Source organism: Eublepharis macularius, chromosome 5 (genome assembly GCF_028583425.1).
Source record: "Eublepharis macularius isolate TG4126 chromosome 5, MPM_Emac_v1.0, whole genome shotgun sequence".
Classification (NCBI taxonomy): domain Eukaryota; kingdom Metazoa; phylum Chordata; class Lepidosauria; order Squamata; family Eublepharidae; genus Eublepharis; species Eublepharis macularius.
In genome coordinates, this window is record NC_072794.1 from 6,477,106 (window position 1) to 6,500,183 (window position 23,078).

Genomic DNA, 23,078 nt, shown 5'->3' on the forward strand with positions numbered 1-23,078 from the left:
CAGCCATTTTCTCCAGAGGAGGTGAAATCTGGCCTGGAAATCAGTCGTAATTCTAGTTCCCCAGCCAACCTGGAGGTTGGCAACGTCCCTCCCCAACAACAACAAAAAAGGTGTTGCCGGGGGCATGGGAATAGGGGAAAGGCGTGAATAACCTGATACCCAATCAGAGAAAGGAAAGGAGAACCTGCGTTTCTGATTGGCTTTTCTCACTCCCTCTCCTTTCCTGGGGCAACCAGAACGACCGTTGAAATGAATCTGTGAGGCTCGGGGCAGGAAGGTGACGAGGGGAAGCGCCAAACTTCACGTTCTTCGTTTTGGCTAGCGGAGGGATGAGAAAGAAAGACCGAAATCTGCAATCTGATTAGTTGCTTTTCTTGTCCGTTCGAGCGGGGGCGGGAAAGACAAAAAATCGGCCATTGGATTGGCTTCTCTTCTATTCCGTTAAAGTAAGAGGAGAAAAGATTTTCTTAAAATCCCAGTTAATAAGCAAGACTCCCCCTCCCCGCTCTCATGATTCGCGGGGGGGAGGGGGGCGAAGGAAGCCGTCCGGTGATTGGCTCCTTTTCCGACCAGTAAGGGAATAGCCTGGGCCTGCGAAATAGGAGAAAAGAACGAGACTGTAAAGGGGGCGGGGAAGCAGCTCGCCGGGGGGGGGCTTTGTCGTCATCAAATGGCGACCTAAAATAACAAGCTGCGTGGAAGGGCCTCCCTCCCTCCCTCCAAATGACAGGTTCGAATCCCATCGCCCTCTACCTTAGCACGGAGGTAATTATTGAGGGGGGTTCAGGTTAGAAATGGCAGGGGCGTGGTTTCTACGTTTGGGGAAAGAGCGTCGTTTTGCTCAGGGTTATTAAAAGATAGGCTTGGGCCTAAATAAAATGGAGGAGAGAAGTGTGTATATTTGGGATTTGGGGGGGGGGGATTTTTAGGAGGCGGGCACGGTTGGGTTCTTTATCCTGCTCCCTTTTTTGGTGGTGGTGGTGTGTTGTAGGATCTTCCTGGGAAGGCCCTTTTCTCCATGCCCCTTCCCCAAAAGCCCAAACTATCCCCACCTCTCTGAAAATAGGGAAACACAACAGCATTCCCTGACAACTCCAGGTTAGAAGATTCCTGGAGATGTGGGAGGTGGAAGTCAGAGAGGCAGGTTTTAAGGAAAGGGAGGGGCTTCAGTGGGGTTTAATGCCATAGAGTCCCTCTCCCAAAGCAGCCATTTTCTCCAGGGGAATCTATCTATTTCTTCTGGAGATCAGTTGTGATTCCAGGAAATCTCCAGGCCGCACCTGGAGGTTGGCCACCCTGATAAAAAGACGAATTCAGCCCCACCATGCTTTTTTCATGAAGAGGATCCAAGGATAAACCCATTCCCTTGAGAGCAAAAATAGCATCAGGACTGAAATTCCCACTATATTTGAAACAAGGGAGATCCGGCCGTCCTAGGAGACCAAGAGAATTCCCCGCCTCACCCCCCCAAGTTGGAAAATAGATCCCCTCCACATATAATACTTGGGGATGTGCATTGTCTATTTGCTGCCTTTGTAGAGGAATTAAGGAGAGGAGGTTGGATCTCCCCGTTGATGAGGGGTGGAAAGGAATAAGGGTGCTTGCCCCCTGTTGTGAGGGGGCAGGGGGTAGCATCTACTTGTAGTGACCTGTTTGCTCTGTTTATAGGTCGTGCAGCAGAGGTCTCTCAGTAGCCATAAGTCACATTGACTAAGTGAAAACTTGTTTAGAGGCAGGCTGTCTTGGAAACCCTGCTTGTGGGGCAGGCACAAATGTGGAGGAATACTTTGCCTCTGTGCCCATGCTTGGGCTCCCAGTGGCACCTGTTTGGCTATTGTAGAAAGCATGTATTGGACTTGACTGTAGATCTGATCCATCTGGGTTGCTGTAATATCCTTTGTTGTTGGAGTGCATGGAGTAGAGGCTGCAGGTGCCTAAATTTGCTGCTCATCCTACTGTTGGCTGTATGTTTATGTGTGTGGTCCAGCCAGTGTGTGTTTGGCTTGGATCGGGAGGAGATGAATTCAATAACCACTCAGAATGAAGCACGCGGACTGATCTTGGACCAGTTGCCCTCCCCACCTAACCTACCTCACAGGATGTTTTGAGGATAAAATGGGATGTCCCATAAGCACCACGCTGAACCCCTTGGTGGATAGGAACAGTAATGATGGTGCAAAACACTTTCCTGTTTATCTTTCAGAATGCCTGAGGCCTGAAGGCATTTCCAGTGACTGCAACGTGTTATTCCCCCTCCCTCCAACTCAGCGATGAATGAGGGAGAATATGTCTTGTGCAAGTGGAAGAAGCGTTTGTGGCCAGCAAAGGTGATTAGTTTGCTAAAAGCATGTGGGAAGATAGATTTTTAGTAAAAAAAAAAAAGGACGTTTGGATCTATTTCCTTATACTGCGTGATAACTTCTATAGATAAATGAAACCTGTTCCTCCTCTTGGAGAACCATTGCCTGTCAAAATAGACATTAGTGAGAGAGATGGTGCAGTGTTCAGAAATGTGTTCCAATCAATTCCTCCCACCTTTCTTGTGTTTTATGTTACATCTGCCATAACGCTATGCTCTCTAGCACACGTGCTTTTCAAGAAAAGCTCAACATCTTCCCCTTCCTTACTTCAGATTTTGTCTAGGAGCTGTGCTTCCAGGAAACGACAGGCTCCTAAAGATGCAGCAACCTTTTTCTTAGTTGAAATCCTTGGTCCAGATAAACAGTTAAGTACCGCTGTTTGGCATCTGTCTGTTTCTGCTTGCTTATCCTGCTGTCTGTCAAGGAGCTTGGGTCAATGTGCATACTTCTCCTGTCCCCATTTTATCCTCAAAACAACCCTGTGAGGTAGGTTAGGCTGAGAGTGAGCGACTAGCTCAAGGTCACCCACTGAGCTATCTTTCTCTCACTGCCTTTTTGTTTTCAGGGCCAAGGTGCGTCATGCAGATGTTGAACCCTTAAAGGAGGAGAGCATTGGCAGCATTGCTTCAAAATTAGGTATGGATTGATTTAGAGTTGTTGCCTTGCATTGGGAGCATTCCACTGGTTCCGCTGATGGTGACCTCATGCCCATAGAGATGCATAAAGATATATATATCAGGGAAGTGGACTTGGGGGTTCTGATCCATCACATTTGTACATCTAGGTGTGTTTCTTAATAGCTCAGAACACGAAGAGTCATAAGGTCGTGGAAGAGTTGATTTACCGGGGAGCTCTTCGGAAGGCTCTGAATATTTTGCATCAAGACGCATCATTCAAAGAAAAAAGCCTTTTAGAGATGGGAAAAAGTAAAGTAGTGGCCTGGAAGGAAGTCAAAGAACCATCTTCATCAACACATGGGACTGTCCATCACCTGCCTTCCTCTCAAAATGATACGCAGCAGAGGAGAGAGAAGACCTCTGAGGCATCTGCAGTATTAGAGATTGGGAGTACCCAATATAAACGTTGGCTTCGTTCTGGAGCGAAAGCTGAGGGATCTTCCAGTGCGAACAGAAGATCGCCATGTTTGTCAAAGGGGGATGAAAGGCACTATCAAGACAAGTCCAGGAGCGAAAGGAGTTCCCCCTCTACTACCTCTCCATGTCTTGTTAGAACAAGCCCCCCAGCTCACTCTTTTCACAACTGGGCCAAGTCCACTCCAGACAAAAAGCTTGGAGGCAAATTGGGGGTTAGCGGGGAGCTGCTAGGCTCACTTGTCAACTGTCCATCAGCTGAAGTGATAGAAGATCCCTCGGAGAAAGAAGAGTTTCCACCTAGGAAATACAGCAAAGACATGAGTGGCCAGAAGCGTCCCCAGGATTCGGAAGGCACCTGTCAGAAACCAACTCCTGTGGTTGCCTCTCTTGGCTGGGAAAGAAGATGTGCGAGTCTCCATGAGAGCTCAGCCTACAGCCCTGATCCTGTTGGACCCAACCTGGATCGCATCCAAGAGGAAAACCCATGTCCCTGTGGAGATGAAGCAAAAAACTCCCTGTTTTGTTATTTAGAAGAGAAAGGTAAACTTTTATTTATTTATCTGGCAAACTAGCATCCTGCTTTTCATTATCAAATACCTTCTCAAAGTGGCAAGCAAAAATCATTTCTGAATGACACTAAAATATTAAATTTCACCAGCTCAACACCTTGCAAAGGACAGGCGTATTGGGAAGGGGCAGCAGCTGAGCAGGTGGCTCTTGCTTGGTGCTGGGTGGCAGCTGTTCCTCCTTTTGCTGGCAGCCAGCAGTTTCATTTATGTTTGGGTGAAACGGGCCTCGCTGTGCTGTTCCTTTTATTTCAAGGATGGCTGTCTCAAGGTTCTTTACTGCCATTTGGATTATCTTGATCTTGGTCAATAAAAGAAGCCACATCCTCCAGTTTGCAAGATTTGAGGAAGTCTGTTAACAAGATGTTTGGGAGGTCTTTCATTCATAAGATCACCATAGATCAGAGGCAACTTGATGCCTTCGCATACATACATCTAGAAGCTGGTGCCAAGTGCAGTGAACAGGTGCCCTGGGTGAGTTTGGCTAGCTTTCTGTTCAGCTGAGTAGACATTTCCCTCTAAATGGTGAACAACATTGCACAGTACTTCCATAATCAGCCATGATACTGAGATCTAATGAAAATGTAAAAAGGCAACTCATTCCCTTCTAGTAAGCAATTCACTGCTAAACAAAGGCCTTAGAGTCACGGCTTGTCAGCCTCTAGCATGCTAGCTAAGTACATGTACCTGCTTTGCTCTGGTGGCAGCCCAGTTTAAACAAGATGCTGATGTGAATGCAACATCCCACCTGTCACACCTGCATCATGTTTAAATAGGTCCTGAAACACCAGGATGGATCTGTCCACTCTCTGAAGGAGCCTTCCCCCAACCTAGGTGACTCTTTCTCCAACAGAAGAGCCACTTAAGTGAAGGAGGGCTTCAGACTTGGCTCATCTGCCCCTCCATGTCTGATGGCCTTGTCCTTGTGCAGGTGAAGGGGGCAATGACCCACAATCCATCCAAGGGAACTGTTACTGTTTGAGGTTACTCTTTCTTTGCCCCATAGTACCCCTAAGCATACCCTGACCTGGATAGCCCAGGGGAGCCTGATCTCATCAGATCTCAGAAGCTAAGCAGGGTCAGCCTTGGTTAGTAATTGGCTGGAGACCTCCAATGAAGACCAGGAGCGCGGATGCAGGCAATGGCAAACCACCTCTGTTAGTCTCTTGTCATGAAAACCCCTCCAGGGGTCGGCGTAAGTCAGCTATGACTTAAGGGCACTCTCTACCACCCATTGAGCATAGTTTAAGAATTTGTTCTGGAAAGTGATATTGCCAGGCTTCAGTTGTAGGGATGGATTCCGTTTCATTATTCCTTCGGGATTTAAATACTTTTTAACAGCAGATGTCAAAGCATAATTAATTCAGGGAGACAAAACAGAAGAAAATAACATCTGCTGATGCTAAGATTTAATTATTCTGACTGGGTACTTTGACCTCTCTGTCTCTGATGCATTTATGTCTAAGCTTTCTTTGGCTGGTCTCTTAATTCTTTCCAGTTCCCCTAATTTCCACCTATGTTTCCTTCACCGTATTTTCTTCAACTCCTCGTTTGGTCAACTGACTCAAACATAGAATTTTTAGACTTACATATTTATGGTCCCTGAATTCAGCTGATGAAGAGAGTAATGTGACATCTGGAAGATAAAGTGACTAGCAGGAATCTGGCCCAATTGATTCCGTGACTCATGCAACATTTTACTTTTATGTCCTTAGTTTAGGACAAAGACTGCCAACCTTTTTCTGTGCTCTCTCCTGAAAAGGGATATGGGGTCTTGCTGGTTTAGAGAGTAGCTAGAGATGATTGTTGGAATTTGTTAATGCCTGTGGAGTTGAATTGATTTATTGCCTCTTGCCCTGGGTGCAACTTAAAGCCAGCATCAACTGAAGCGCAGCTCGGCACACACTGCAGGCTTGACCTGGAGTCGCCCATCGTGTCCTGAAGAATTTTTCCTTTCTATTTTTTAAACATTTTAAAGATTTTTAAAGAAACATGTAGTCTTATAGAGTTCTGGTGAAAGCGTGCACACTGTTATGTGTAATTTGATTGGTCCTGATAAAATCGGATTGTGCTCTGGAGTGTCAGATTAGACTTCCACCAGACAGCAGGCCTAGACCTTTCCAACCCAATTGATCATAGGCGGTCCTAGCAGTAGCAAATCCCCTTTCAGTTTTTCCTGAGGATACTTTCTTCATTGAGTTTTTCCAGTCATTAATTACCATTTGGCATTTAACTAAAACCTCATCTTGTCACACAGCCTCTCTCTGCTTTCCAAGTGGAGCACAGATATTACACTAAAGGCTTAACTGATGTGTAGTGCTTGGTATAAAGGAAGAGGACGTCTTGTGTTACTCTGCTGATTTCTGATAACCAGTCCTTATGAGTGTATCTGCTTCTCCAGTTATGTGGCCAACAGGTCCAATTTCCTGGTGGACTTTTTTACAATTAATAGGTATAAAGAATTGCACATGTCATTTACCTGAACACTGTAAGAGATATATGCCATTATCAGATAATCTTTGGAAGAGGAAGGATACATTGCCATCTCTGTGGTCTAACATTCTTCTTACAAAGCTATTAGTTCCAAAGGTATAGCTTTTCTTTTAATGACCCCTTCTTTTACATCTGGCCTATAATAATCACATTTGCAAGGGGAAACACAAAGGGGAAACACAATGGGTGTGCTTCTTTTGTCCCCCTGCTACCTGCAAAGGTTTCAGAATCCATGTGCCCCTTTGGAAGGATTTGTTTTTGAGAATATTGTCTTCCTGGTTACTACTGAAATTTGAGCATCTGGTCCTAATGCATCTGTTGCTAGTAAGATACATATATTCTGTCCCTCACTTACTGCCACATCATAAAGACTTTTCCATCCTCTCCATTTGATCAAAGGATGTGTTACTAGACCTTCAAATGGAGTTCTTCTCACCTTTTTCTTCCCTGTAGTTTCTCCTGCAGTAATAGAACAGTTCTGCTGTAGCATAGTGGTTAGGTGGTTGGGTTGCAAATCAGCTCTCTGCTAGTTAGAATCCCACTACTGCCATGAGCTCAGTAGGTGGCCTTGGGCAAGCCGCTTCTCTCAGCCTCAGCTCCCCTGCTGTTTTGTTGGGATAATATGACACTGAGTTTGTTCACTGATCTGAGTGGGGCACTAATCTGCTTAGAAGAGCTGTATATAAGTGCGCTGTTGTTATTACAAGAGAGTCCAAAGCTCCTGTATCTAAGATTCCTTGAGCTTTGGTCGGGGTATGTGTATGTAGAATGGACAGGTCTAGTTTTGTGACTAGGAAGGGATATTTCAATACTGTTTGGGCTGTGTATAAAGAAAGATTGAGTGTGTTTATTACTTCACTAGCAGGCCGCAGGTCTTCCACTGATCCAGAGCGGAGACTTAGTCCTATCAGAGAGTCATGTCTGAGCTCAGCTTTTGAGGCTGAAGAAGCAACAGAGGACGAGGAAGAGCTCCCCAGTATCCTCTTGTATCAAGGTGAGGGATAGGTGCAATGTAACCTTCAGGTGTACTGTGAGCACAGGTCTCCTTTTGAATTTTGGGGGGTGTTTGTGTGCCCCAAGCCCAGCGTATGTATTGAAGAGGGAGAGTCTGACAGCTCTGGTAATCACAGTTGTGCCCATGGAGCCCCCCCTCCCTCATCCTTTGTAGAACGTCCAGAAGGCCACACCACTCCTGGCCTACCATTGTCTAAATCTCGTCTCTGTGTTGTGTTGTGTCTCTAGAGCCTTGTTTGATGGAAACAGGAATGCTGGTTTGGTGCAAGCTCCGAAGATACCCATATTGGCCGGCTGTGGTGAGAACTCTTAACACTTTATTTATGAACCTTGTCCTTCCTCCAAGATGGGATGCAGAGGGCTTCCCCCCTGCCGCTCATCAGTAGTAGATAAAGAGTTCTGGAGAATTCCCAAAGCTTGTATGGTGTTTTGTGGTGTCTTGTTCCACTTTAATAGAAGGTATTGCACAACTTCTGCTTTTGGAGTCTGGCTGCAATAGCGTGTGGCTATAGGGTTGTCGTCCCATTTCTGCTCTTTCTCCACTGATGTCTGTTGACACTCCTGATGTCCAGCACTTGCCTGCCATGAAAGTTTATCCCTCCTTCCTTGTTCTGGGCAGACTCGTTTCTCGTTTCACTGGATTCTGTTCTTCTGCTCCCAATCCTTGCCTTTAGCTATGCAGCTCCCCTGGCTGGTGAACAGAAGCTTGTGATTCTTTAAAATTAGGGGGAGGCTCAGTAATGAAGGAGAAATACAACTTAATTAGCCAACATGTTTCAACCAGTGTCGTTGTTCAGAGTAACTGTAAATTGTTGTTGTTGTTGTTTTAATTTAGAGGTTGCCTTTCTCACTGAGATTCAAGGAGGATTCCAGAATTATGAAAAACAAATGAAATGAAACCTTAACCAGCTAGGAATTCATAGTATCTGCTTTACAAGCCAGTGACCTCCATACTTGGAGGGGGGAAGACCCAAATTGGGAAGAGGACAGCAAGTTTGGATGGGAGACTGGGCTGCATGGCTAGAATAAGCTAGAGCGGGGCTGATTTTTTGTTTGTAATTAAGCAAAATAATTAGCAGTTGGAGGATTTATTCAGAAAAGCCTGCAGTGAATCACCCCTCTTCCTACTTGCAAGGCTACTCACAATTTCTAAAGTGAGAAAATTCTAAAAATGTCCATCACTGCCCTCCACTAGCTCTCAAAACCCTTCTTGTAAAGGGAGAGAAGGGGATTATGTCCCAAGTAAAGACTATCAGGGTTGTGCTCTGACATACTTCTCCTGGTAGGCTGTTCCGTCACTCTCGGGCGGCATCTAGGAAAACCCTGCTTCTGGCTCTTGACCTCTTGAATATCATTTTCTGGGGACAAGGGCTGGCGGATGGAATCAGGTGCCTTTATGCCTGACTTGTCAGTTTCTCAGAAACATTTGACAGGCCAGTGCCAAGGACTGCATGCTAGAGTACAGGGATACTTGTTTCAATCCAGCTGGGTTCTTGCGTGTTTGATATAAAAGTTTGTGGCTTTTTTAAAAAAATGCATGCAGAAACTTTGTTCATGCTTTGGGTAATATAAGACTTCCTTTTTTTGAAAAAGAGTTTAACTTCTGGATTTGTTTCCAATAGGTGAAAAATGTGAGGCGGAAAGCTAAGAAGGCCAGTGTGCTGCTCATAGAAAAGTGTATGGATGTCAAGAAATCCAAAAGGTAAACTCAGCTGGTCAGAGACTGGATAAACTGGCTTCTGATGCATCTTGCTGTTGAGCGTCGTGATGCCACGGAACGTTCATGTATGTTCTACCTACATGAAAGCTTATGTTCCACAGTCAGATGCATGATGTCAATTTATGGCAGTGCTCTTGTGCTTAAGTTTGCTGTCTGCACCACCAACTGCAGCCAGCTCCACCCCCCATCATCCTGGGCCACTCTGTTGCTGCTGGGAGCAGGGCTGGCCCCATCCAGCTAGCAAGCTGTGCGGACATTGATGGATTCTCCAAATCAGATTAGAAATCAAGAGTACAGCTAAGCTCAGTTTTCAGCCTGACAAGAAGCCACTTGTTGCCATGTGCCATCCCCTCCCTTTTGAATGGCTGTTTTCCTTTCCATGTTGAGTTCGATGTAAGCTGTGGAGGAGGGACACAATGCTAAAAAAGCCATTGCATTTGCACTTTTGTGCAGGTGGGATAGAGAAAAGAGGGAGGAGCAAAGGTGGAGAACAGTGACAGCAGCAGTAATGGGTGGAGCAAGAGCAAGGTGTGTAGATGCCCCCCCTGCCCATTCCCATCTCACTTGCCGCTGTAGCAGGGGTATGTTTCTATGCCCCTGGGTAACCCCAGCTGAGGCAGTCATCCCATGCTCGTGTCCGTGGCTGCTCTCCATGTTATGCATAGTATATATTCTTAGGCTGGTTGTGTGTTATCAGGGTGATGACTTTCAGGGAAGGTCAGCCCCAAAGACAAAAGTCATAAAATGTTGCCTGGAGGAGCAACCAGAGGTGTGGTGGCAAACATCACTGCCCCAGTATGTGTCAAGGGGGTTAAAAGAGCGAAATGGAAGGTGCTGGCTTTTGGAGAGATGGTGTGATATAGTGGTTAGAGTGCAGGGTGAGGATCTGGGAGACACGGATTTAAATCCATCATCTGCTATGAAGCTTGCTGCATGACTTCGGGTCAGCCACATTCTCTCTTTAAGCTCTGCCTACCTCACAGGTTGCTATGAGGATAAAGTGAAGAAAGGTGGACTGTGTATGCTGCTCTTACCTCCTTGGAGGAAGGGAGGAGTGGGAATGTATTGCATAGAATGGCAGGGAACAAAATATTTTTTTTACCTTGTTTTATGCAGATTCTCCTTCTATCTAAGAAACTTAAAACACTTTGACTGTGAGGAGAAAGACATGCTGATAGTAAGTACTGTGGCAGTACACAGATTTGGGGGAGCCCTGAAGGTGCTGCTGTGATCCTTGCGGGAGGGGGGGGGGGCGTGAATGGAAAGGAAGCCTCGCTTAGCCTCCGAGAGTCTCACCTTATATTTTCCTTTTTGGTTTTCTTCCTAGGATAAAGCCAGAGAGAGCTTTCAGGATGAAATCAACTGGTGTATTGACCTGATTGCAGACTATAGAATACGAGTAGGTAAGCTGATGGGGCAGTGGCTTCTCTTCAGTGCAGTGCCCTCCTTTTTAGGAAGAAGAGAATATGCTGAATTCACCTTCTTGGGTGCTTAACACAGGCCCATAGCTACCACCCCCCATGCACATGGGAACAATGCTTCCCCTCGAATAATACCATGTCCCTTTTGGGAACTCCGAGCTTTAATTGTTCAGGTCTCTAGCCCTGTTTGTTGTGGAGAAAGGGGCAAAATGTGTAGGCAATTTTTGTTCTGATTGTCCAAGAAGGAATGGAGGAAGGCAAGATGGCTGGAGCTGAATTGGTTAACCCTTTCCTGGCTGAACCACTCATCACCTTTTCTCCCCAAGACCTTTGCTTCTTCCTTGTTTCCTCTTCTTTGATGTCCTTACTGACAAGTGAGTGCATTGGGCAGAAAATTTTAAATGCATGGTTTTCCTCTTAGATGTGAGGCATGCCCCCGTGAGAACTAGGCTCTGGCTCACTGCTTTCCGTCCCTCCCTCTTCCAGGCCTGTTTCCCTTGTTCCACAGCCCCTCTTTTATGTACAGAGATCCCTTGCATTCGTCTTCCAAACCTAGCATGGCTTCCTTGTGCATGCAGTGAAAATTCATTCTTCTTCAGGAGTAAAAGGGCTGCCATCTTGGATGTATTTTTGCCCCACTCTTCAGCTACGCTCATCTCCCAAAGTGGTTCACAACAGTTAAAATTCAGTCTAAGGATTCCAGTATATTAGGGAGATATGGTGGCAACCTTTTCTGGCTCTTGGTGGGAGGTCTGGGCTCCTTCCTCCAGACGCTACTGGCTCCCTCCCTCTGCAGTAGCCAGGGGTTCCAGAGAGCTTTTCCACAGTGTTGTCCTACTGCTCTCACACTGTTATGACAAAGAGACAGAACTTGGTATTGATGCATCAGACTCTGTTTAGTTTAAACCCAAGTCTGGCTTCCATTGTAGAAAGGGAAGCTAACCCCAATAGCTCTGTGCAACAAAGCCCCCCCCCCCCCCATGTCTTAGCTGACTTGAGGTTCTGTCTCACTCTTCTCCAGGCTGCCATTCTTTCACGGGCACCTTCTTGGAGTATTGTGCTGACGATATGAGTGAGTATGCCATGAGATCATGATTCTTCTCGTGAATCTCTTTAATGTCTAGGAGCTGAATGCTTTTACGTCTAGGAGCTGAACAAAGCCCCCTCTCTTACCTCCCTCTGAGTGTTTTAAGCAGTCACTGCTTAAACTGTTGCTTATAATTTGTAGTTGGCTGAAAGATCCGAGACAAAAGATTGGGTTCAGTTGGTGCACAGAAGGAACTGACTTTCAGTTTGGGATTGGATAAAGTAGAGGTGTCTAGTGACTGGTATCTGGCAGACCCCAGTTTGACTCCTCACTCTGCTTTGGAAGCTTGCCAGGTAACCTTGGGTAGTCATTGTCAGCCTAACCTGTCCCACAAGGTGGCAGTGAGGATAAAACGGAGGAGAGGAGAACCGAGTTATAAGCTGCTTTGGGTCTCTGTGTCACACTGACCCTTTTTGGCAAAGTTCAACAGTTAGGACTAAGGACACTGGTCAAACCTGGACCTGGTTACCCGAACCTGATGAAAATTTACCCATCCAAAGGAGAGATGTTCATTTGTGAACATATTCGCAGACAATAAAACAAGTAAGTTCTTTGGTAACTATGTCTTCTTAAGTTTTATTAAGGCAAAGAATGGCAGTAAAATGTACAAGCATGGTCAAGTGTAACTAGGCATGGTTTAAGTCATAAAATCCCTCTCCCCCCAAATACGTGCTCACACACACTCCTCATAATCTTGAATCATCTGCTCTCGGCCAAGTCCCTTTGCTCCAGATAGGAATCTTTAAAAACATTCAGAGTTTAGACTCTCGATGCCTTCCCAGGAGGGAGTGTAAAATGAAACAGTTTGGATAAGCAGGCCTAGATCCTTATTAAAACATGAAAGTCCGGGTCACTGTTACTATTCTTTTCACTGAAATAGTCACAAGAAAAAGTGAATCAACCTTCACACTGGAAAAAAATTGGTGGAGGCCTATCCATGACATCTGTTGGGAAGAGAAGCAGGATATAAATAGTAAAAAGTCCAGTAGCACCTTTAAGACTAACCAACTTTATTGAGGCATAAGCTTTCGAGAACCACAGCTCTCTTTGCCAGATGGGTCTTAAAGGTGCTACTGGACTTTTTACTATTTTGCAACTACAGACTAATACAGTTAACTCCTCAGGACATAAATAAAAATAGAACATAATTGGTAGCTTCCCATAATGGATGAAAATATGATGTTTAGGCCTGGCTTCCTTTCCTTTTTCTTTTAAGGCTACCCAGTAAGAAAACAGACCCATCACATTCTGTCCCAGATAAGCTTCCCCCGAAAGGAGGAGGGGGACTCTGAAGTGCCTCCGCCTGAGGAGGGGGACTCTGAAAAGCCTCCGCCTGAAGCAACTCCCACAAAGCCTGCTAAGAAAGTTCTTCCAGACAGGATGAGAGCAGCCAGAGACAAAGCCAATAAGAAGATTGTCGAATTCATTGTGAAGGCCAAAGGGGCGGACGAGCATCTCCGAGCCATCCTGAAGAGCAAAAAACAGTCACGGTGGCTGAATGAGTTCCTCAGCCCCCCTCCGTATCTGACCTGCATCGAGACGTACCTGGAAGATGACGACCAACAGGATCTTGTAGTTAAATATTTGCAGGGGGTTTACCGGGAAGTCGATGCCCAGCTGCTTCCATGCAGCAACGGTGACAGCATCGTCTTGGATGTCCTGTTTCCAGAGGTAAGCAAATAACTTTGCCGCCCAGCAGTTTTTTTTTTTTAATAATTTTTTATTTTTCAATATCTAACATACAAAACTACAATGACAGTAACTACAAAAGACTACAATAGCACAAGGGAAGGGAAAGAAGGGAGAAAAAAGAGAAAGGGAAGGGGGGTGGGAAAAAAAGGGGAAGGTAACCTACAAACACTAAACGCTACATTTCAATGCTTTCCATTCATACTGCCATAGTAAAAAAATAGCTTAATAAAGTAGTGACGGAGTGGTTGATCATACAAATTACAGTTCAAATTAAATCTTTTTCCCTCCCCTGGGCCTCGGACGCAATTCCCTCTGCCCAGCTACTGCCGGAGCGCTCATTGCCTCCCCCCTCCCTTCAGGCTTCGGATCCTCTTCTTTTTGCTTGGTGTCTGGTCCAAATTCTGGATTTTTATCCACAAAATCTCTTAGCTGATCTTCCGAATTAATCTTGTGAGCTTGATCTTTATAACTAAAACCCGATTCCTTCCGGGAGTAGCCATTTGTACTTTATGTCACGTTCCCTCAAAAGAGCCGCCCAGCAGTTCTTGAGGTGGCGTCCCCTACCCCAAGACCATGTTCTTGTTGCCTCTCTAGCAACTCTTGCCTCTATGAGAACATCCATATTCCGAGGCAGCATGTGTGTAAAGTGCCATCAAGTCACAACTGACTGGTGGTTCACCCTTGCCTTCCTCTGCAGAGGCTTCCTTGGTGGTCTCCCATCCAAGTACTGACCCTGCTTCTGAGATCTGGTGAGATCAGGCTGTACCCTGCCACCTTACCTCCCTATTCAGAGGCAGTAAAAACTCTGAAACAGGTGTCCGGAGGCTCCATCAGGGGAATGCCTTGACCTCTGTGCCCTGCTTGCTGGTCCTCCAAGGCAGCTGGTTGCTGGTTGTGTGGAACAAGAGGCTGGACTAAGGGGCTCCGGGTCTGATCCAGCAGGGCGCTTCTTACGTTTGTATATTTTGTGTCCTCTCTCCGGGCGACGGATGTGGTCTGCCCCACCCTTCCTTGGCTGGGTCTGGGTGGCTCGCCTAAGGTCGCCCAGTGAGCTCAACGACGATTCCAATCCAGGTCTCTTGGTCTGAACCTAACCTGCTGTCCACTACCCCTTGCTAGCTTTGTTTATAATAATCCGGAAGAGTTGGCCATGTTAGTCTGTAGTTGCAAAATAGTAAAGAGTCCAGTAGCATCTTTAAGATGAACCATCTTTATTGTAGCATCAGCTTTCAAGAACTGCAGATCATCAGATGCATCCAACGAAGAGAGCGGTGGTTCTCGAATGCTTACGCTGCAGTAAAGTTGCATCTGACGAAGAGAGCTGTGGTTCTCAACAGACTATGCTACAATAAGTTGGTTAGTCTTAAAGGTGCTACTGGACTCTTTACTATTTTATAATAATTGATTTAGTTATTTAAATTTATATACCATCTCTCCAAAGTCATGCTTGACAAGTGTTGAGCAATCTGTAATACTCACAGAGGAGCACAAACCATCCGTAGAGGAGCTGTCTCCTAATTGAAAGCCCATTGACGTTTTTAAAAGTCAATGATCTGCAACAGAACCAAGGAAAGAGTACTCCAGAGCCAGGAAGCCACCACCAAGGTCCTGTTGTTCATGGCCATTCACTTGGCTGCTAATAGTGGAAGGGACATGAAGCAATACCTGCTAGAGAGAATGTCTACGTATGTATGGGAGCACGTGGTTTTCAGATGTCCAAGTCCCAGGCCATGCAGGGCTTTAAAACTTAGAACTAGCACTTTGAATTGGGCCTGGAAGCCAACAAGCAGCCAGTGAAGAATTTTAAAAATGGGTGTGGTGTGTTGCCTGTAATCCACGCCCATTTCCTCTGTGGCTAATTGAAGTTTCTGCGCCGTCTGCTGAGTGAGTGCATCAGAGATTGAACCTGCAGGTGACAAGAGTATGGCTCACTGCAGCTCAGTCTCATTTCTCATGCTCTCCTTCCTCACCACATTATGTGACATCTCGGAGACGGAAACTGCTTTTACTTCCACTGCCCTTTCAACAGTTCTGTTGCGCTAATAGAGACAAAAGCACTTGACAATAATCAATACTGAGCAATACTAGGCCAAGCACTTGTATTCTAGATGGACGTTCAGACTTTGCATGAACCGTCTGTGTGTTTTTTCTAAGTGTTAGGTAATTCTAACAGGTGTGCTTTAATCTTTTGACAGTTAATTAAAATAGTGGACTCTATCGAGATTAATGTTCCTCTATCAGAGATTCAACGAACAGTGATCTCTCAACTTTCTCTGACACTTCTCAGAGATTTATAGTTTTGTTTTGCAAGTTTGAGTATAACGTAATTTTTTACTAATTGGAAGGTTGTACAATAGAAACTGAATATTCGATGAAGCATCAGACCAATTATCGTTTGTTTGTGCTATCATGTGAATAGACCTTAAATATTTGCATATGATGACTTATGAAATTGCAAACTCAGATAGAATGGCAGAGCTCTGATGGAAGAAATCTCTTGAGAGAATTTAGGTGAGAACTTATTTTTACCCATGCATTTCATAGAAACTTTGATTATGTTAAACTTGGAATTTATTAAGAAATGTTAGCAAACTTATTTCTTATTGCCTTTCTGTGTTCTGTTTTTATAGGATTTATATTAATAACCATTTATATTTTGATTACTTGCTTCATTAAAAAACTAGGGTGTATTTTCAATAAAGTGAAATAAACGCTAGACAGGTGTCTGTGTGTTTGATAAAGAGTTGCAAAGCAATATTGAACCCTATATAAATAAATGTACTGATAAACAGGTGGTTCAAAGAACTTATCTGTTTGACAGGTCTGAGAACTAATTGCTGAAAGCTTTCCAGGAGAGAGATACATCTTTCTTTTGGCTAGTAGAAGCTTAGTTTCAGACACAGGCAAAAGCTCGTTACAGTTCCATAATGTGTTATTTTCCAGGCTCATTAGGTATCTTTTTCTCCCCTCTCCTTCTTTGTAGTGAGATTTCAGCCCTGTAGCTTGAACCGTCTACTAGGTTTGGGTGTGTGAGTTTGTGTGTGTTTGCATCCAACAGGTGCCTTGGACACAGGGGCCAACACTGCTTGTGTTGCAGCCGTAATGGCAAACAGTGGGAGGAATTGTTGTGCCCTGATGGAAGTGGGGTTGGTGTATCATGGCTAAACTGTTTGGTTTAAAGGCCCACAAATGAGGCTAGCAGGCCAAGCAGCATAATTCTTCCTTCATTCTAGCAGTCTGGAATTTGCCTCTTGGTTTAAAATGCCGACCTTTTACAATAGGAGTTCTCCTTTTGTTTTCCACCTGCCAGGCAATTATATATGCAATTTCAGCCGTGGATCGGATTGACTACAAGAAGGCGGAAGAAAAATACATGAAGGGGCCACTGCTCAGCCACAGGTACGTTCTTAAACTGAATTTAAACTGTACACGATAGTTTGAGGGTGACTTGCAAAAGAGTCATCAAGACTCTCTTCTCTGATTTGTATCCTGTCCTTTCTCCAAAGACCTGATTGGCATACTCCCCCTTCTCAATTTTATCCACACAACAAGGCAGTGTGGTCAGCTTGAACATCACTCCCATCCTACAGACACTCCATTGGCTACCTATCAGTTACCATACTCAGTTCAAGGTATTAGTTATTACATACAAAGCTCTTCACGGCCTTGGTCCAACATACCTACAGGACCGCCTCCCTCCCTGTGTTCCCCCACAGCAGCTTCACTCATCTGAACAGGGTCTCCTACAGGTGCCAGGCTGCACACAAGCAAAATCAACAGCAGCCTGTACACCGACTTTCTCTGTGGTGGCCCCTACCCTGTGGAACAGTCTGCCTGAGGAGGTCAGGAGAGCCCCCACTCCTGGCTTTTCGCAAACGATGCAAAACGAAATGATTCAGAAAGGCTTTTTAGTCAGCTAGGAGGGCTATATTGTGGGGATGAAGTCTCAGATGCTTCACTAATGAGTTAGGGACCATAGACTTCACCACTGTGTTGCCTTACATATTATCTGCTGCTTTAAATATGTACTCCTATGTACTGCCATGCTTCGTGTTGTCTAATGTCAGTCCTAAAATTGATTATGTTCTGTTTCAGCATTTTCCCACTCTGTATTGGATACTTGCTAAGTCAACTTGTATATATTTACCCTCTGGCATTGTTTATGGAAATGTCCTTGACACTCTACGGAAATGTCCTTGATACTATATGGAAATGTACTTGACACTGATTTTATTAATCTCATACTGTGTAATCCACCTTGAGTCAAAAGTGGACTATAGATGAAATAAATAAATGAATTCTTTGTTAACCAAATACTTCAGAAATGCAAAAAGTCCTTTTGGGTGAGACATTCTAAAATCGAAGCCCCCCCCCCTCCCACCAAGGAATGTGCATGCGTTGTGTGCTCACTTTTAAAAAGTCCAGTCCAAGCGGTGCACTCCAAGCAATGCAAGAGGAGGCTACAGTCTGGCTGGCTTCTTCTGCAGGGCCTGTTTTCCTTCTGCAGATGGGCGAGGGGCAGCAGAAATATCTCAGCGCTCGTCTTTTGTGCTCGGTTCAAGAGATCGGGAAAGCCTCCTCGGCTTTACAGTCGTCGTTTTTTAAAGAACCGATCCTCCTTTGTTTGCTTCCTTCAGGGAAAGGGAGAAATTTGAAGAGGAAATCTTGGAAAAGAAAAAGAAGCAGCAGCAGCAGACCCTCTCTCCCGAAGACGGCTTGTAAATCTGGCTGCTGTTTGAGTTTCAAGTTTGTGGCAGCGGCCCGCATGCGTGTGTAGTAGAGATGAAAACACAATTATTTTGTATGCAAAATTAATTTTTAAAAATTGTTTATAATCCAGGTGTATATTCAGTGCTTCAGCTAGCGGGCGATATCCATCTCCCCAGCCCACCCCAACTGTGCTTTGCTGGAAGGATGAACACTCAGACCAGCCTGCTTGGTATGACTTCTCTGCCCCCCTTTTACCTGGCACTGGCCAAAATTCAAGTGTGCTGTGCGGTGGGGATCAATGTCTTGTGACAACCCCCCCCCCCCCCCCAGCAATCAGTTGCTCTCAATAAATCTGAGGTTCTTGGAGGAAGGTTTGCTTCTGAGAGTGACTGCACCCTTCTTCTACCCCCCCCACCTGTTTAACTGTGGTTAAACAGTTTTGCCTGGTACCTGAAGCCTTACAAAAGTCTGCTAAACTGGCAGCCATAATCTCTCTTCCAACCCACCATCACCTCTGTGTGCGCTGTGGGGTGGGGTGTCTAGCTGAACTGAATCCTGAGGAGCTCTTCCAAAATTCTGCAGTGTTTGCACAGGTCATTGTCTCCTTAATCCCCCTCCCCCCATGCAAATCCATCCCAACAGCCTGGGAGAAGCTGCTCGTAAGAGAAAAGAGCTTCTAGCCTAACCCTTTGGTCTGTGGCTCCAGGCTGCCTAAAATCTTCTGGGCCTCTAAAATTAATTTGCTAGGCTTGTGATGGGCTGAACTCTTCTGTCGCTCCTGTTGCCTACACTGTAAAACATTTTAATTAAAAAATTGCAGATAATAAACTTGCAGATAATAAACTAAAATAAATAATAAATCCGTGTGGTCTCATGTTATCCTAATTTCTTGGTGGGATCAAGAATGGGAAATTCTATTGAATGCTTTCACTTCTCTCTCTTGCAAACAAATTCATGTCTTAAATTGCTCCAAGTTGTGGGGGTAGTGAGGGGTACATTGCAACAGCTTTGGGCATTAAGGCTGGTGCTGGGAGGTGGGCACAAGGACTGGTAGGAGCAGACAGCTTGACCATGAAAAGAGCTGAGGTGGTGGTCCTGGAGAGGCAGATTTGCTCTGCCCTAACTGGGAGCTGGAGCAGCCAGTGCCACTCTTCATTTCGCTGGCATGTTTGAATGTTTTCTGCCTGGTTCTTGGGCGTGGCGAGAGAGGAGAAAGGGCAGCGATGAGGGGCAGAATCCCCTTCCCCTTCCCAGCCGCTTAATTGGAATAAGGCATGGCTACCCTACTGCCTTTTCTGTATGTCTACGCTGAATCTTTTTTCTCCATTTGTTTTCCTACCCTTTCCCCCTACCCCTCTTCAATGGCTCAAGATCTTGTTTTTAGTAGCAAATAGTTACTTTTTTGAAAAGTGTGCTTAAAACACGCTTAAAAATGGATTGTGGGCCCTGGGTGTTTGCATGTGTCCCACAGCAATAGGAATCTATGCTAGGGGTGGAGTCTTGGAGGAAAATAGTCTGTTACATTTCTGCTGTCTTGCAACTTTTTTTAAAAAAGGAATAGGACTAAGTAAAACTAACATAACAGAGTCAGATCATGTTTCAAGTCCAGTAACATCTTAAAAACCAAAAAGAGTCCAGTAGCACCTTTAAGGCTAACGAATTTTATTGTAGCATAAGCTTTCGAGAATCAAGTTCTCTTCGTCAGATGCATGATACAGAGACTGGTCAAATACAGAAGAGGAGGGAAAGAAGGGGAGGAGAGAGAAGAGGCAATTAGGGGGGGAAACCAAAACATTCCTTTGCTAGTATATGTAAACATCTCCTTTTGGTGTGTGGATCAGTTGGCTTCAAAGGAGTTTGCCCTGTTAGTTTGTAGCAGCCAAACAGCTAGACCATCCAATTCCAATGCAGTATGAGCCTTCGATAACCACAGCTCTCTTTGCTAGATGCATCTGACAAAGAGATCTGTGGTCCCTGAAAGCCCACGCCAGGCGCCAATGGGCTCCCCCAGACCCCGCCTCTGTAAAGGAAATCTGTTACCTGTGATAATGTGATAACCATTCATAGTCCCTATTTAGTCCCAGCTTGACAGTGTCAAATTTGCATATGAATTCCAGTTCAGCAGCCTCCCGTTGGATTTTGTTTTTGAAAGGTTTCTGTTGAACTAGAGCGACCTTTAAGTCTTTGATGGAATGTCCTGGTAGATTGAAGTGTTCTCCCACTGGTTTTTGGACGTTTCCATTTCTAATGTCAGATTTGTGTCCATTTATTCTTTTGCGTAGAGGTTGGCTTAAAAACCAAAGAGATTTTCCTGGGTATAAGCTTCCAAGAGCTGAACTCCTTTTGTCAGATACACGTAGAAATGGAGATCCCTCCATAAAGTACTATCTGGCTAGCAAAATCTGATGGTGCAGGAGCAGAAGTGGGATAGAATCTGGTGTATTCTAGGTGCATATTCCTGGACAGCAAAACAAAAGTAACTTCCAGCTAAAGGTGAATTGATGGGCAAAGAATAGACATCTCTCCCTCGTCCTGAAGAAATCAAAATGATCTCATCTCAGTGTTGCACCTGCAAATCTTTGCCCTCATCTGGTTTGAGGAACTAGTCCGTGGGTTTCAAGGGTAGAATGAACCCCCACCCCCGAAATGGGTAGGTCTTTTCATTGTTTCCTCCAAGGGCCCCTGAAACTGTGTGACTTGTTCTGTAGGGTGCATACTGGATGCAGCTGGCTGCTCTGGCCCCTTTTGGGGATGGTGGCTGTGCTGCCTTAGACCAAGTGGTCATCTAGTCTGGCATCCCCTTGCTCACAGTGTCAACAGCAGCTCCCCAGAAGACCCACAAGCAAGGTACAGGACCGACAGCACCCCCTTGCTCTCTGTCTGCCCCACCCCACACAATTTGGAGGGTTTCTGCCTCTGAATGTGGAGGTCTTGTGTAGGACTTGTGGCCCTCTCTTCCTCCATGAAATTGTCTAAATAGTAAAACTTCACAAGTAAAGCTAGCTCAACTAGTGGCTGTCAAAAAAGCTAGCTCGGAGTTTTCTGCTCATTGGGTTGGACCAGTAAAAGGGATTGCATGGATTATTATTATTATTGTTTGTTTATAGTCTGCCTTTCTCATTGAGATCCAAGGCGGATTACATAGTGCAAGTGAATACAATAGAATCAATAGCAAGGACATTCACTGAGCAAAAGTGAACAACAGTTAGGACATTCAATAAAGACAGATACGGTAGGATCTGGGAGCTGCAAATTTGAAAACTAGCAACTAAACACATAGATGAAACCTTTCTGAATTTAAAGCGTACATAATTAACACGACATCTTTAGCAACTTTGAACTATCCACTAGAAGCTTCTCTACATCAGCAGATAGTACCCAAAAGCATAGTCCCCTGTTGTTGCAACTGTGCTAGTTTTGTTTTCTACTAGTTTTCATTGTTAAAGACACCTGCAGATCAGCACTTTTGTGACTGTCCTTTGGCTGTGGTTGATTCATTGTCTCAAACTTTTTTCTAGTATCCGAAGCATGCAACAGCCAGAGAGCGATTTCTTAGGAAATAGCTACTGAAGTACTCGGTCATCTCTGGCTGTTCGATATTAATTAATTAAAGTCATTTATAGTCTACCTTTCTCACTGAGACTCACAGTGTGAGATTAGTACAGTCAATATCAAGGACATTTCCATAAACAATGCCATAAGGTAAATAAATGCAAGTTTACAAGAATCCAATGCAGTGTGGAAGAAATGCTGGAACAGAACATAAGCAATTCTAGGACTGGTTAAGGATTAAGATGACTTCTGAGTAGCCTCCGCAAAAGCCACATTGTGGACGTGGTGAACTTTTGTTTTACTGTTCTTAAATTTATGTTTTATAAGGTATGGCCTATTAAACTTGAATTAACTTGAACTTGAAAAATCAAGATGAGTAGCCGTGTTTATCTGTAGCGGTGGAAAACAGCAAGAGTCCAGTAGCACCTACGAGACGAAAAGAATTGGTGGGAGGGGATGAGCTTTCGTGAGTCACAGCTCACTTCTTCAGATATTGGACTCTTGAACCTGAAACTTGAGTTTGTTTTCACTGGCACCTGAGACAGATTGCTGCTTTGTAATAACATCCTCCAGTGCAGAGAGGTTGTAAAGTTGCTTAAGGATTAGAAAATGTTGTACAGCCACCCAGGTTGGGCAGCATTACTATGCCCCTGGGTGGCTGTACAACTTTTTCTACAGCCAGCGCCAGGCACCGCTGTGAGCTCAATGCTCTTGGGAGGACTTCCTTTGCCCCTCTTGTATCTATTGCTCATCAACTTCAAGCATTAGAGCAGAGGGAGAAATTAAAAAAAACCCCTCTTTCTATTTTCCCCAGGCTCCAGCCAATGCATGATGTCTTAGCCCTCTCTCTCTCGTGTCTCCCCCTTAGCCACCTTCTCAATTTAAAAAAGCCACCGAAGCCTTCGCCCTTCCTAGGAGGGGAAGGGGCTCTCCTGCAGAGATGGCAAGAGTAGATTGGCAACGTGGCTCCATTCGGGATCTTTTCCCTCCCCACGAGTGTCCTTCAGCACACGCAGAGTGCCTGCTCAGGATGCTCCCCCTGCAAGCCTCCCCCATCCCTGACGTCTGCTGAGCCTTTCGCCGAACGAAGCACCTTGAGCATCGTGGCCAGAGTTTTTGAGGATTGGCTTCGTTTTTTCCCCTTCGCATGTTTTTCAAGAAGAGCATCAGAAAACTCTCTGTCCGTCAGGTCTCTGTGGCGCAATCGGTTAGCGCGTTCGGCTGTTAACCGAAAGGTTGGTGGTTCGAGCCCACCCAGGGACGAGGCTAGTTCTTTTTTCTTTTTTCTTATTGGGAAGCAATCGGAAGAAACCCTTCCGCGAGCTTTGCACGCAAGTAAAAGAGCATGCCGGAGATGAAAGGGGCGTGT

At 45.2% G+C, this 23,078-nt stretch overlaps 1 protein-coding gene and 1 non-coding gene across 10 annotated transcripts; both read left to right on the plus strand.

Annotated features, from left to right (window-relative positions):
- The first annotated feature begins 209 nt into the window (after positions 1-209).
- On the plus strand, positions 210-19,019 carry PWWP3A (PWWP domain containing 3A, DNA repair factor). 9 transcript variants are annotated; one of them, XM_054981092.1, is made up of 15 exons: positions 211-446; positions 2,204-2,327; positions 2,633-2,724; positions 2,926-2,996; positions 3,161-3,994; positions 7,376-7,507; positions 7,756-7,826; positions 9,150-9,229; positions 10,364-10,424; positions 10,575-10,650; positions 10,911-11,042; positions 11,690-11,740; positions 12,972-13,426; positions 16,758-16,846; positions 17,543-18,071. In XM_054981092.1, the coding sequence occupies exons 2-15, from the start codon at positions 2,271-2,273 to the stop codon at positions 17,667-17,669; spliced, it is 2,328 nt and encodes a 775-aa protein (XP_054837067.1). In that variant the 5' UTR covers positions 211-446; positions 2,204-2,270; the 3' UTR covers positions 17,670-18,071. The 9 variants fall into 9 exon arrangements, with proteins under 9 accessions (XP_054837070.1, XP_054837067.1, XP_054837069.1 ...); XM_054981094.1 differs by lacking the exons at positions 211-446; positions 17,543-18,071 and adding exons at positions 662-765; positions 18,085-19,019; XM_054981091.1 differs by lacking the exon at positions 211-446 and adding an exon at positions 662-765.
- A 3,879-nt stretch (positions 19,020-22,898) lies between these two features.
- On the plus strand, positions 22,899-22,972 carry TRNAN-GUU (transfer RNA asparagine (anticodon GUU)). The gene has a single exon. It is a non-coding gene; the product is annotated as a tRNA-Asn (tRNA).
- Positions 22,973-23,078: the final 106 nt, after the last annotated feature.

Bases quoted from the DNA above. Each gene is read 5' to 3' on its own strand.
- PWWP3A (XM_054981092.1), top strand. From the start codon at position 2,271: ATGAATGAGGGAGAATATGTCTTGTGCAAGTGGAAGAAGCGTTTGTGG. The intron at 2,725-2,925 runs GTTAAGTACCGC...TTTTGTTTTCAG, and splicing joins ATCCTTGGTCCAGATAAACA to GGCCAAGGTGCGTCATGCAG. The intron at 16,847-17,542 runs GTACGTTCTTAA...GTTCTGTTTCAG, and splicing joins GGGCCACTGCTCAGCCACAG to CATTTTCCCACTCTGTATTG.